The 13,310-nt window shown below is 48.4% G+C and overlaps 1 protein-coding gene across 10 annotated transcripts in view; it reads right to left on the reverse strand.

Annotated features, from left to right (window-relative positions):
- Positions 1–7,314: 7,314 nt before the first annotated feature.
- ARID5B (AT-rich interaction domain 5B) overlaps positions 7,315–13,310 on the reverse strand; it is a 150,953-nt gene continuing 144,957 nt past the window's right edge. For all 10 annotated transcript variants that reach the window (XM_064430000.1, XM_064429998.1, XM_064429994.1 and 7 more), the window contains one exon: positions 7,315–13,217. In XM_064430000.1, coding sequence (XP_064286070.1) covers positions 11,067–13,217 — 2,151 coding nt within the window. In that variant the 3' untranslated portion in view covers positions 7,315–11,066. The remainder of the gene's footprint in view (positions 13,218–13,310) is intronic.

Consider the following 13,310-nt stretch of genomic DNA (forward strand, 5'->3'; position numbering starts at 1 on the left):
CATTACATATTTATATAATGAAAGTTAGATAGCTTATCTATATACATATAAATATATAAACCTACAGAGAAAAATATTTATAGAAATATAGAAATTATTTTTAATATTTTATTTATACTTTTTGTATTTATATCTACCTATATAAACATAGATATAGCACTTCATTATATATCTTTCTAATTACATCTTTTATATTGCCCACAGGCACTGTGAAATCCTGCAGGTGGCTGGAGGGGCGAGGCAGACAGTACCCCCTTTCCCAGGGAGAGCTGAAGCACAGGATCAACCCCACAGGCACTGGGAAAGAACCACAGGAGGCTGATGCAGAATAAACCCTCCATGAGGAGCCACCCCCCCGCCCCACTGCAGCCACCTGTGCCCATTGCTGCCTTTGTTTGCCATGGTCAAACCCTGGTGCCTGTCAAACACAGAGAAAAAAAAAATCTCTCCCCTAAAAATTCATTATCTCACTGTTTTGGATAAGCACTGAGAAAAATATCCATTTAATGTCCTCCAGTGAAGTTTTGCAGGTGAAACATTAGCCTAGCTATTTGCAGAAAGCAGGCCTCTGTTTTCCATTAATTTTTGGAGGAGAGGATGGGGAGAGGAAGCAGGGATGATAGCAGAGACTAGGTGGCAGTTGGGCTGGAGCCATTTCTCCTGCATCACGAGAAATCAGAAGCATCACAGATTATTTTAGTCCCTTTTTTGTAGGTCACCTTTAATAGAAATGTTAATAATGCTGTTATCTGTATATCTGAAATATTATATGGTAGCTCTGTAATTCACTTTCTTTATCAGCCTTCTTTAATGTATAATTTAATGCTTGTATAGCTATTTTGTTTGGGTATGACTCTCAGAATTACGACTAAAAAAAAATCTGTATGCTAGTTAACTACTTTTTATGGAAAGAATTTCTTTCATGTTATTTTAAAACCATGGAGCCGGGGGAAGTATTTTATGGACCACGGAATCTCACAGAGTAGTTAATTTCTGTCTGAGCTGGTTTCTTTGCTATTTTAAAGGATGCCATCAAGATCATTGCTATTTCTCTTGGTCGGGAGCCAAGTGACTCTTCTGCCGTTGCGACACATCCTTGTGCCGTATTAAAGATGGGGAAAATAGCAAACGTGGGAGCTGGATGCTGCTGTGTGGAAGGCAGGAAGAAGGGTCTGCCACCCCAGGGCAGCCACTGCTTGAAATTAGGCACCAGGCACGCTGCACCTGATGGGTAAAAATTATTTCAGCCTGGGAATATGGGGCAAAAAAGATGATGATGACAACCAACGCTGTCACCATTCCCTATCCCAGTGTCCTGCCAGCTGGGCACGGGGGCCAGGAAAGCTGGCATGGTCCTGTGAAAGGCACTTTCTTCCTGCAGGCAGCAAATGGGACTTGGCCCTGTGCATGCCATGGGCTCAGTGGGGCATGTGGGCCTTCACTGTGTGTGCCTTTGCTTGGTGTAAGAGCTCTAAGAGCAGTAATTGGGTGGTTAGCTGAGCCCTAGGCGAGCTCGGGCGATGCATTAAATATTCTGCCTTTTGTTTCATAATGAATTATTCTGTGTATCTAGAGCAAAGGGAGTTTTCTTTTTTGGTCTTTTCTCTGCAGTTTGTTCCTAGCCTACTTGTGGGGGTGTGTTGAAATCTTTGCTTTTTGCTTATGAGGTCAAGTACTTTAATCAGGAGCAAAAAAAATTTGCGTGCTTTAATCCTAAATTCTCTGAGTGGCTGCCAAATATAATTAGAAACAAATGGCTTTATTCTTCATTTGAGAGCTCCTCAGACACTGGCGGGGGGCAGAGGGAAAGAGCTTGGTTCGCCTGGCTGTTTTTGGGGAGCTTGCAGGCAAAACCACTGCCAAAAAACATGAGAGAGCCCTGCAGAGGATGGAGGGTTTGGGCAGAGGTGCCGGAGGCAGTTCTGGGGAGGACAAGGCCCCTGTGTGTGCCTCCTGTGCCAGCAGCTTGGTAATTCCTCCCATTGGTACTGGACACTGGAGGGGCTGGAGCAGGGTACCAGCCCAGGGGAGCCACATGGCCATCACCTGTTTGTGTAACCACACAAGCTGATCATGGCAAGGTCCCAGCCACCCCAATGGGACCTGAATGGGGAGTACACACCCACATGCAGAGCACTCGAGGCGTTTAGCAATCCCTGGGCTTCCCTCCCCAGACCAGCAGTGGCTGAACCCCACCTGGGTGCACACGTAGTGTTTAGGTTACAGGAACTGAATTCTGCTCCAAGCAATGCCAGCCAGCACCTCTCAGTGCAGATATCCACTGCTCCCCTGCTTACACACACCTGGGCTGCCTGCAAATTCAACTTACCTCTGTTCAGGTGTATCCATGAACTATCCACAGAAGGACAGAGGTGCAGTAGTTTCATCCGCATGGCGAGGGACAACACTGTGTCCATTGTGTATCCTTTAGTATTTGGAATGTGTGCTGGGAGTGCAACATGGCTGCCCCTCACCTTTGCCTCCTGCTCCCATCCCAGCACGTCCACAGCTTTGCCTCATCATGGCACCTGCCTCATGGAAGGGATGCCCAGTGGCACTGCAGCTACCACACCTCTGTGTGGTGGCCCTGAAATAAAATGGGGCCGTTGTTCACCCCTCTGGTGTCTCCCAGCACGAGGGGGCATTTGCAGTTTTCCCAAGCCCCTGGAGGTTGTGAGACACCTACTTCAATAAACAAACAATTTTGCCATCAAAATGGCTAAAAAGCAGCTCTCACTGACTTGTGCAAGATGAGAAGTTTTGCTGCTTTGCATCACAGCCTAGCATACCCCCATGGCACAGCAGTGCCTCACAGCAGCCCCTCACAGGAGCCCCTCATGGAATGGTAGCCCCTCACGGCATGGCAGCCCCTCACGGCATGGCAGCCCCTCACGGCATGGCAGCCTCTCACAGCATGGCAGCCCCTCACAGCACAGCAGCCGCTCATGGATAACCTCAAAGAATGGCATTCCCTCACAGCAGCCCCTCACACCATGGCAGCCCCCCAGAGGATTCCCTCAGGACACTGCAGTTCCTCACAACATGGCAACCCCTCACAGCAGCGCCTCAAAACATGATAGCCCCTCACAGCGTGGAAGCCCCTCACAACATGGCAGCCCTCCGCAGGATCACCTCAGGACACTGCAGTTCCTCACAGCATGGCAGCCCCTCACAACATGGCAGCCCCTCACAGCAACCCCCTCAAAACATGATAGCCCCTCACAGCATGGCAGCCCCTCACAACATGGCAGCCCTCCGCAGGATTACCTGAGGACACTGCAGTTCCTCACAGCATGGCATCCCCTCACAGCAACCCCCTCACGGCATGGCAGCCCCTCACAGCATGACAGCCGCTCATGGATCACCTCACAGAATGGCATCCCCTCACAGCAACCCCCTCACGGCATGGCAGCCCCCAACAGGATCCCTTCAGGACACTGCAGTTCCTCACAACATGGCAACCCCTCACAGCAGCGCCTCAAAACATGATAGCCCCTCACAGCATGGCAGCCCCTCACAGCATGGCAGCCGCTCGTGGATCACCTCACAGAATGGCATCCCCTCACAGCAGCCCCTCACAACATGGCAGCCCCCCAAAGGATCCCCTCAGGACACTGCAGTTCCTCCCCACACGGCAACCCCTCAGAGCAGCGCCTCAAAACATGATAGCCCCTCACGCATGGCAGCCCCTCACAACATGGCAGCCCTCTGCAGGATCACCTCAGGACACTGCAGTTCCTCACAGCAACCCCCTCACGGGATGGCAGCCCCTCACAGCATGGCAGCCCCTCATGGGATTCCCTCACGGGATATCCTCACAGCACCCTCCTATGCCCTGGGGCATGGCCGGGCAGAGGAGGGGATGGGATGCCTTTTTTTCCCCTTTCCTGACTAAATTGCAGAACAAACTGAGCAACACTTGCAAGTTCAGTGGGTTTCCCCCTCTTTCTTCCATTATTAGTGAAGCCCCTCCTGGGCCCGGCGTCCTCAGCCCCCTCATTTCCCAGGAGAGCAGCCCCCACAGCCAAGGCAATTCGTTAAAAGCTTTGATGCTCATCACCAAAACCAAGCAGCTGTTGAGCCGCTCTGTCCCCAGGAGCAGCACCAGGAGGAGGAGGAGGGAGCTACCAGGATTTTTGTGCCCACGTGCAGCACCCAAGGACAGGGCACACGTGCTGGCTCTGCAGGCACCCCTCACCCTTGTGAGCACGGGAGGTCTTCACAGCTGCCACCATTCACAACTTGTGGGTCTCCTGAATGTGGCGCTTTTACCCAAATCACTGCTCTTTCAGCACCTACAAAAGTCTCCATGAATTTGTTTAACCCACTTTTGGGAATAGTCATCCGCAGTCTGCTGGCTCTTGTGGAGGGTCCTGTCCCTACAGCCCCAATTTACCAGGACAGGGCACCTCTGGCCGCAGGCTTGGCCTGTGACCTGGGGGGCTCGTTCCGAAGGTGAGCACTAGATGGAGCATCTGACATCGCGAATACTCTTTTTTAATCCCGTAAAGGACAAACTGGAAAGCTAAATGAAAGCACAGATTAAGCTGTATCCCTGCCTGCTCGCTGGACACGCAGCGCCTGCACAGAGGGCAGCAGGAGATGCTCCTGGCCACAGCCATGGCTTTCTCCTGCAGGAATGCAAACCCTTAGCAGCCACGGCTCCAGGCAGACTGGGGATGTTTTGGGGGCTATTCCTTTTGCTTTCCTCAAGACCTTCCAATCCTCCTATGTTTCTATTCCATGTGATACATACCCGTAACACTTCAGTTGTGAGCGTGCCCAAATTTGGGAAGGCAAACATACAGGCTCTATTGTTTTTGCTTTGGGAATGGCAAAAGGTGTGTGATATTCCTGGAAAGCCTGTGGGTGAGCGCTGAATTTCCAAGAGCAATTAGAGTGAGGATTAGCAGTGATGTCTGTGTGTGATCAGCTCCTCCCAGCAGCGGAAACTTTGCAGAAAATGTTCCTGAAATATTCTGGAGCAGAGACACTGGTGGTGAGGAAGCGACAGAGGAAGGGCCCCATTCCCAACAGGTTGGCATCACCATGTGATTATCCTGAAAGGCTGCCAGGCAATGCAGCTGCTGCTGAGCCAATTTCCCTGTGATGCATCCAGGGCAGGGGAATCCTGCCCCAGGACCCCCACTAGCTTTCAGCTCTCTAAGCCCTCTCTTCCTTACCTGCTGGGGTGCAAGGCTTGCAAAAGTTCTCTGAGGTCCTCAAGGGGCATGTGCCATGGCCCAGGAATCAGAAACCAGGTTCAATGACACTCTTTTTTCTAAAAGGAGCCCAGCACAGGGTACTGCCATGTAATTGTGGAAAAGCAAGGCAGAAAAACAGAGGACCAAGAGCCGTCAGCCAGGGGAACTAAAACTAAACTGCAGCCAGCAACACCAGATTGTGCATCTCCACTTTTCTTCAGACCCTCAAAACTGTTAATTCCCTGCTGCTGGCAGCTGATTTGAAAAACTGGTGTGACAAGGTGACAAACTCTTTGTCTGCAGCAAGCCAGGGGTACAGCATCCCTTGTCCTCTCTCAGATCACTGGACATTTCACTCTCAAACACAGAGGCACTTTGGAGTCCCTAATAGGATGACAAATTCTTCCTGGGTGGAGCTCTGCTCTCCTGCAGACCCCACCAGCCACTGGTGGGGTGCACTGTGTCCTGCAGAGGTGTCCCTGTTTCCCTACAAATGCTCTGGGTGCTGCCAACACAGCACTTTGCTCTGCTGCTTGCCCAGGTGTGGGTGCTCTGACCCCCAAGTGACCCCCAGCAAACTCACTGGGAAGTGCCCAGCCCAGTCAAGGGAGGATGCTATGCCTCAGTGCCACTCACAGGCCAGGCTAGTCTGGCTATGAGAAGTTCTAGGCTGCTGCTCCTGGGGTCTTCTTCTCAGCCACACTCTGGAGTGGGTAAGGTAGCCCCCTGGAAAAACAGGCAGTGCTGGCTTACATTAATCCACAGACTAGGAAGGGCAAAAAAAAAAGCAAGGAAGCATGGATGGTGCTGGAAACCAAGTTGCCTTGGCCATCTCTGCATCTCCTGCAAGGGCCAGCATTCACATGTCCACATTTCGTCCACCTCTTTCACCAGCTGGCTGCATTTTCAACATAAAAACACTCAGCTTGGCAAGGACAGAAGGCGAAAAGATTTGCTAGAAGGCCTCATCTTCTCCCACAGCTTCACATACGGGAAGTGACCACAGCACCAAGTCTGAGTTCAAGAAGTGTTTGGACAACACTGGCAGACACAGGGTGTGTGTGACTCCTGCACGGTGCTAGCAGCTGGACTTGAATATCCTGATGGGTCCCTTCCAAATCAGCATATTCTACGATTCAATAGCACTGCATCCTTTACACATGCCCAGTGGCTGGCTCTCCTCCTCAAGCTGGCGTTTCCCGGCACACAGAGGAGGAAATGGTTGTTTTTGAGACTGCAGCCTGTATTTGGAAGCCTCATCTAACAGAGCTGTGAAACTGGTCTGTGCTGGCCTTGCAGGGGGAACGCATGGAGCAGTAACAGCCTCCAGGCCCACCCATGGCCTCAGCTCCTGGACAGTCCAGGGATGGGGAGGGAAACCTCCCTGCTGCATATCTGCCCCAGAACCATGGAGCTAAGCAATGATGTGGAATTAGCAGGTGGCTACTGGGCATTCCTGTCCTGCTGCCGAGCTGTGCTGGACAAGGGCACTACCCAGGCTGACCTACACACACCCAAATGATTTTCCCACCTATGGAGACCAGGAGTGTAACAGCATTTGCTGTGCTTATGGGCTCTCAAAGGGGCCCTAGGTTTATAGGGGCTTTTCAGACCCACCAAGGAACACAGTAAAAAATTAAGTTTGCTTGGTCATTGTTCAGTATCATCAGCAAAATTAGTAGTTAGCATCTGACTCCCAAGACTCCAGAACCTTACTCATGTTTTAGCTGGGAGACAGAGGGGGCAATTTTCAGATCCCAGCTCACTCCTGTAGTACTGGTAGAAAAAAGTCCTACTCTGAGATGCAAATGGAGCAAATTTGGTACTAGAGCCACTGGCTGAGCATGGAAGTTATCCTCCCAAAAGCTATTCCTATAGTCAGCATGATCATAGCCACACTTTAAAGTGCAAAAATAGTGGGATGCTGACTGAAGATCTTGTCTCTCCCTCCTTGAGGAAATTGCAAACTTCCATTTCTTTAATCTAATCATTTGCAGGAGGAGATACTTTCTCTAGAAAGCCAATATAAGGGCTGAAAGGTCGGATGGGATAATATGTAATCCAATGTGATAAGGGCTGTTTACAGAATTATTAATCAAACACAAAAGGGAACAGATAGTAACATTTTTTATTAAATATTACAGTGGATCAAAAAGTACAAAATATCTTTTGCCTGCTATGTGATTGGGAAACTATTGGCACATAATACAGTATCAAAAGCATTAATAAGTACAATTTGGAAAACATACAAAAATTGAGTGTTTATAGTTGGCTCAGCTTTATTTCTGGTAGTGTTTAAACTAATGCAAAGGTTACTCAATAACCTTTTAAATGGGAAACTATATAATATTACTGGGCCATTTTTATATATACAAATCATCACCTTACAGAGCATATAGGCTACATAACTTGAATCACAAAAAGTATACAATATTTACAACAAAAGAAAGTTAAAAAAGTATAAACAGCTAGTAGATTATGCTGCCATTATTAGAACATATTTAAAACTGCGGGGCTGGGGGGAGAGGGGAGGAAGAGGAAGAGAACGAGCGAAATATCAACCACATGTACAGCAAACAGCACTCACGGCAGCACTGCCAATGCCACCCGCCTCACACCAGTGCAGGAAGTCCCACTGCTCATCAAAATCTGCACGACGGCCAAACTGGCCCAGATGTGACCTCACTGATCACCACAAAGGAAGCGAGCAGGCGGCGGGCGCGAGGGACCCCCGTGGTGCTCTCTGGAGGCGGCAGCCCCCCGTCTCCCCAAACGGGGCAGAGCTGCTGGCAGAGGCAGCACAGCACTTGTGCCCTGCTGGAGCTCCAGCTGCTGCCAAGCCAACTTCTCTGCTGCTAGGACAAACTACTTCCCAGGCTTGAACCCACTGGGCAAGCTCTTCACACCAGGCCAGCTCACAGCCACAAAGGATCTACCACAAACCGCTGCCCTGCTCCCACCCTGCCTGGCCAGGAGCACAGTCACACTGGGAATCAGGCCCTACTTCCCATGTGCTTCACGACGCCTGGCTCAGCGTGGCCAGAAGCTACACACGAGCTGTTTGCTGCTGGGCCTCTTCCTTTGGATCTCACAACCTTTAGCATCCCTAATGCATCCTGGACATAGAGCATTTGAATTGCAACATTTCTTGGAACTGGCTCCTAGTAAATAGATTTATGACTCTATTGCCAATTAGATTCTGCAGTTTCCTTTACAAACCTACCAATAACAATGGTCTGATTGCACAAAGAAAGGCTTGTGCAATTTCATTCAATAATAAGGCCTCTTGAACTCAAACAATGCAAACAAAGCCCCATTTAAGACACTGAGGGAAAAAAAAAAGACTTTTCAACCAATGAAGAATTCAATAGTCTGTTGAAAGATTTCCAAGATTTCTGTTAAGAGTTCTTAAACAAATAATGCATCGCTTCTTTTGGGGGGTTTATGCCACCATTTCTTTTCCTTGGCCCTGACGTTTTGCCCAGTATGAGCTTCCCCAGCCAGCAGTGGCCAGTCTCCTCAAGGGACAAGCGAGGAGCCTTCTTCCCCACTCCCTGTCCCCCAGCCCTGTGCTGCCTCAGCATGGCTCCAAAAAGCCTACCAGCAAACTCCAACAGGACGTAACCAAAAGGGACGTTGGACACTGCGTGAACAAATGCACAACTCCAGAACACACAACTTAACCAAAACAAGGAGAAGCATTTGCTTTGCCAAACACACAACAAGCTTCTGTTCGCGTTTGCTGTAGGTTTTTATATTCTCTGCCCCCTTTCCCCTGCCCTCCTCGCCCCCATCCCCAAACCCCTGACTCTTACGTGATTCAGATCTAGTGCAACTTTACTAGAGATGTCCTCCACACTGCGACCTCTGCCTGGATGAGCCTGCGGTTCTGTTTCCTGTATGACTTGTGGAGCAGCAGGATACCCTGCACTGGCACATCAATGTTCCAAGTTCTACTAGTCTGTTTATCAATCAATTAAATATAGTTTTACCACAGGAATATAAAGTATTTAATTGAAGAAGCTGGATTTGTAACAGTAGACGAGTATATTATTCTGGTTTCCACCTTTGGATATTAAGTATAATACATTATATATTGTATTTGGCTTCATATCACGGGAAAATTTAACGACATGCCTAGCATGCAAAGTGTTTCTTAGTAGTTTGTTTTATCTTTTCATATCAAGTACACTGTCTTTGAACAGTAACTGAGATGGTTTGAACCACAACCAATTTTCACACTGTATAAAGCCTCCAAGTGACACTTTGCTTTATCAATGTCTGTGCTCAGCTACGTAGTGGTGATGTCCTGCAAAGTGAGTATACATCCACAGGGAAGCTCTTTCATCTGGAAAATCCAGCCTCTCCATGCCTGGGCTTTCCCCCTGCAAAAGGATGTGCAGGGAGAGGCCGAGATCCCCGTGGGAGCGTGGAAGGACCATCCCAACCACTGCACAGAACCCCCTTAGCCATTGTGAGGCACAGAAACAACCTGTAGGCCTCTAATTCAGATCCACACTGGCTCCTCTCACAGCTTCTGAAATTCTCAACATTCTCACAAATCTGTTTTCTGCACTCCTTTGTCATTCAGCAGCTTGAGCCAGGGAGATTTTGTTTTCTAGACCGTTTCTCTGGTAGGCAGGAGGGTTTCACAGCCTAGGTAAGATTAAGTACAACGCTCGACAAATTCACAGACCACGATACAGGAAAGCAAAGCTCGGAGGGAGGGGAGAAGCAGCGTAGGAGCCATTGAAACAACAGGAGGAGGGCGAGAGGTGCTCAGCACCTCACAGGGTGGGCCGTGGGGAAAGGAACCTTGTTTGCATCCTTGCACCATAACATCACCTACAGTAAGTTTATAACCATTAAGATTAATCTGAACCAGTTGCTTCAGTTTGTAAACAGTAAACGTTACGACAAAAACAAAACAAAAACGCTGCTCAAAAGTACAAAGAAACTGGAAAAATTACAAATACATTATAAAAAAAAATTAGGACAGCCACAGCATTTAAAAAAGTTGCAGATAAAATGATACTGTTTAATTTAAAAAAAAAGAACCCAAAACAAAAAAAACAAACATAAAGAGCACAGAATATACTGGACAAATGAAACTATATAAATTATTGTGACCAAATGTGACACTGGTAGTTTATGAAGTGGATATGTACAGTCAAATTAAACAGTGTTTACCATTCTGTTCTAATAGTGTTAAAATGAAAAAATCTATTGCCGTTTTACTATACATTGCATTGATTGAATCTTTAAAAGTCAGGAAAAGTTACCCAAAAAAGCACATCCACTGATTGTACAGATTCTCGGCCCACTTCTCCGTTCCAGGTTCATCTGAAGTCTTTGACTCATTTGCAACAATGCACAGCCTCCGGTCCTCGGCTCAGTGAAAGGCAAACACAGCCCTCACTGGGGCTTCAGTGAGCTCAGGACTGGGCCTGCGTTTCCACGGCTCCCTTTGAACATCTGCTCTTACTGTGTTCAAGTCCTTTCAGAAAACACATACGCAAAATCCAAAAAAAATTCTTTTTTTTTCTGTGTTTTTGTTTCTCTCTCTTTTTTTTGTGTGTGTTTTTTTTTCTTTTGTTTTGTTGGCTTTTTTTTTTTTTTGGTTTGGTTTTCTTTTTTGCAGGGGCAGGGATAAGGGGTGAGGGGGCTAATGTGGGAGCCAGACCAGAATTAAAGAAGCAGTCCTGTCTCCATCAAACTCCAAGACGCTCCTCTAGGTGGGCTACAACTGCATCCTGGTTGACAAAAATACAGATTGCTAAATCTGCTGCAAGACATTGTCACAGGGGAGGAATGTTGCTAACTGAACTTTCTCCTCAGACCTTTCTTTGTGAGTGAGGGGGTTTACAGTTTTGTGCTGGGATGTACAGAGGATAGCTGGGAAGGTGGGAATGCAGCTTGAGGATTTATAGCAGCTAAAGGATAAATGCTGTTATGCAAAAGGTCACCATAGGAACTTCCTACAGGTGTTGCTGCAGCTAAGTGTCTGTACAGTTGCTGGGAGTTTGCAGGGGACGTGAGGAATTGTCTCTGCACCATGAAGGAGTGAAGAGCCAAAGGCTGCATTAGTGGAGATAGCACGGTTTGATTTTTCAAGTACTGCAGGGGATGAGAATACCCAGGTGGGAGGCGATTGTTCAGCCCCGTGCACAGGCTTCCCGGATACAAGCCTGGGAAGATGGGGGCTGACAGGGGAAATTTGTGGCTTTCCAGCATGCTGCCAGAATGGAGGCCATGCACTGACTTGCTGCCTTCCCCCTCTTGGTCGGGAACCTTGTCTTTCGCCGGGGTCTCCTTTGGCAAGTGAATAGGAGAGACAGCTCGGATTTTTTTTTCAGAAATAACTTTGTCCAAATCCTCCAGGCTCCGTTTCAGAGGCCGGGCAGCCCCCACATTTTGAGGGCTCGTTCTGCGGCTGATGATAGGATGCACCATCCCCTCCATCTTCCTCAGGTTCTCCAGCCTCTGGGCCTGCTGCTTCCCAGACCTGTGGAGCAACTCGCTGTGTTTTTTGGGGGCTGTCAATGCCATAGGGGACACACGACAAGCTTTGGGGTTACAGTCTAGGCTCACCGCCTGGCTGCCTCCAGCCTGGAACGGGGAGATCCCTTTGCATTCTTGCTGGGCTGTGGATGAGTGAGGGAGACTGGAGCCTGGCACCTTTGCAGTCTGTTTGTGTATGCTCTTTGGAAGACTCAAATCTGTTGGCTGATCATCTGAAGAAGCCTCCACTGTTGCCTTTTTTTCTTGCTGATGCAAAGAGGGCCGGTAATTTAAATTTAGTTTTTCTTGGTGTTTGTGTTGAGTAAAAGTAGAAATATTTTCAGACTCTCTGAACATGTCCCGGGGGAGGTACTTTGATGTCTGTTCATTATTAAGGTGGTGTTCTGTGTGCCTATAAAGGCTGTGCAGATGAGGTGATGAATAGAAATCTGCCAAGAAAGTGGGCACATGGGAGTGCTGCAGTGCCCTTTTCTCACTCATTTTATCTTTGCAGTCCTGGATATCCAACTTCGGTAGGTATGACTCGGCAAGAGAACTGAGGTGATGTTTTGAAAAATCACAGCGCTGAGGATCTGGTTTACTTAGCATGTCATGCTTAAAAACATTATTAATTGACTTCCTTTCTTCCTTGGTTTTAAAACTCTGTACATGTTGTATGACTGAGGGCCTATTAATTGCTACAGGATCAGAATTAGGGGCGTGGGGACCTTGCGATATGCCTGAGGACAGTTCATCTCTGCTGCTGAGCTTCTTTTTGCTGATCAAAGGTGGAGGAGAACCATAAGGATAGTTACACGAGAGCGTGGCCCCGCTGACCTGTGACAGCAGCTTCTTCTTTGCCAGGGGTGACATGATGCCTGGATTACCTTTTGAGTACAGCAGTGGTGTGTAACTGAAAGTGGAGTCATCATTCATGGACCCAGGCAGCTCCTTTTCCTTAAACATGTCGAAGTTCTGCACCACCAGGACTTTGGGTGTTTGCTTGAGTGCATTGTGGATATCTTCGTTTCCCAGCTGGTCCACTTTCACCGTGCAGTTTGCGATGTAATCGGCCATCCCTGGCAGTTTCTCATCTTCCATGTCGCTCTGAGTGGGCAGATGGACTGGGAAAGCTGTGAAGGGCATTTCTGGAGGTTCACTTTCCAGGCTGTCAGTAAAAGCTTTGTGTAGTCTTTGTTCAGGCTTTGTGTCTTCCAGGGCATCTGCTGAAGGGTGTAATCGTTTTGTGACAGTGGCATCCAGCACAGTGTCTTCTTCTGCAGGCACAGAAGCACTCGAGAAAGAGGACGAGTGCTGAACCTCCTCCTTGGCTTTCTCACTGTTGGTGCTGTTTTCTGTCATGTCTGTCTTCTCCAGGGGCAGTGTCCGAGCTGTCTCTGGTAAAAGAGGTGGAGGGCCTTGCACAGGTTGTTTCATCTCTCCCACTGCAGGATGTTCAGGGAAGTTCTTCTGGTCTGCTGATTCTTGATCCTTCTCTTGCTCTGATGAAACCTAATGAAATGATTCAACAGACAATAGTAAGAATGCAGTATGTCCTGGCAGCCTGTTTGTAAGGTTATGCACAGTAGGCTGCTGGCTACTTTT

The sequence above is a fragment of the Passer domesticus genome, chromosome 8 (genome assembly GCF_036417665.1).
Source record: "Passer domesticus isolate bPasDom1 chromosome 8, bPasDom1.hap1, whole genome shotgun sequence".
NCBI classification, from domain to species: domain Eukaryota; kingdom Metazoa; phylum Chordata; class Aves; order Passeriformes; family Passeridae; genus Passer; species Passer domesticus.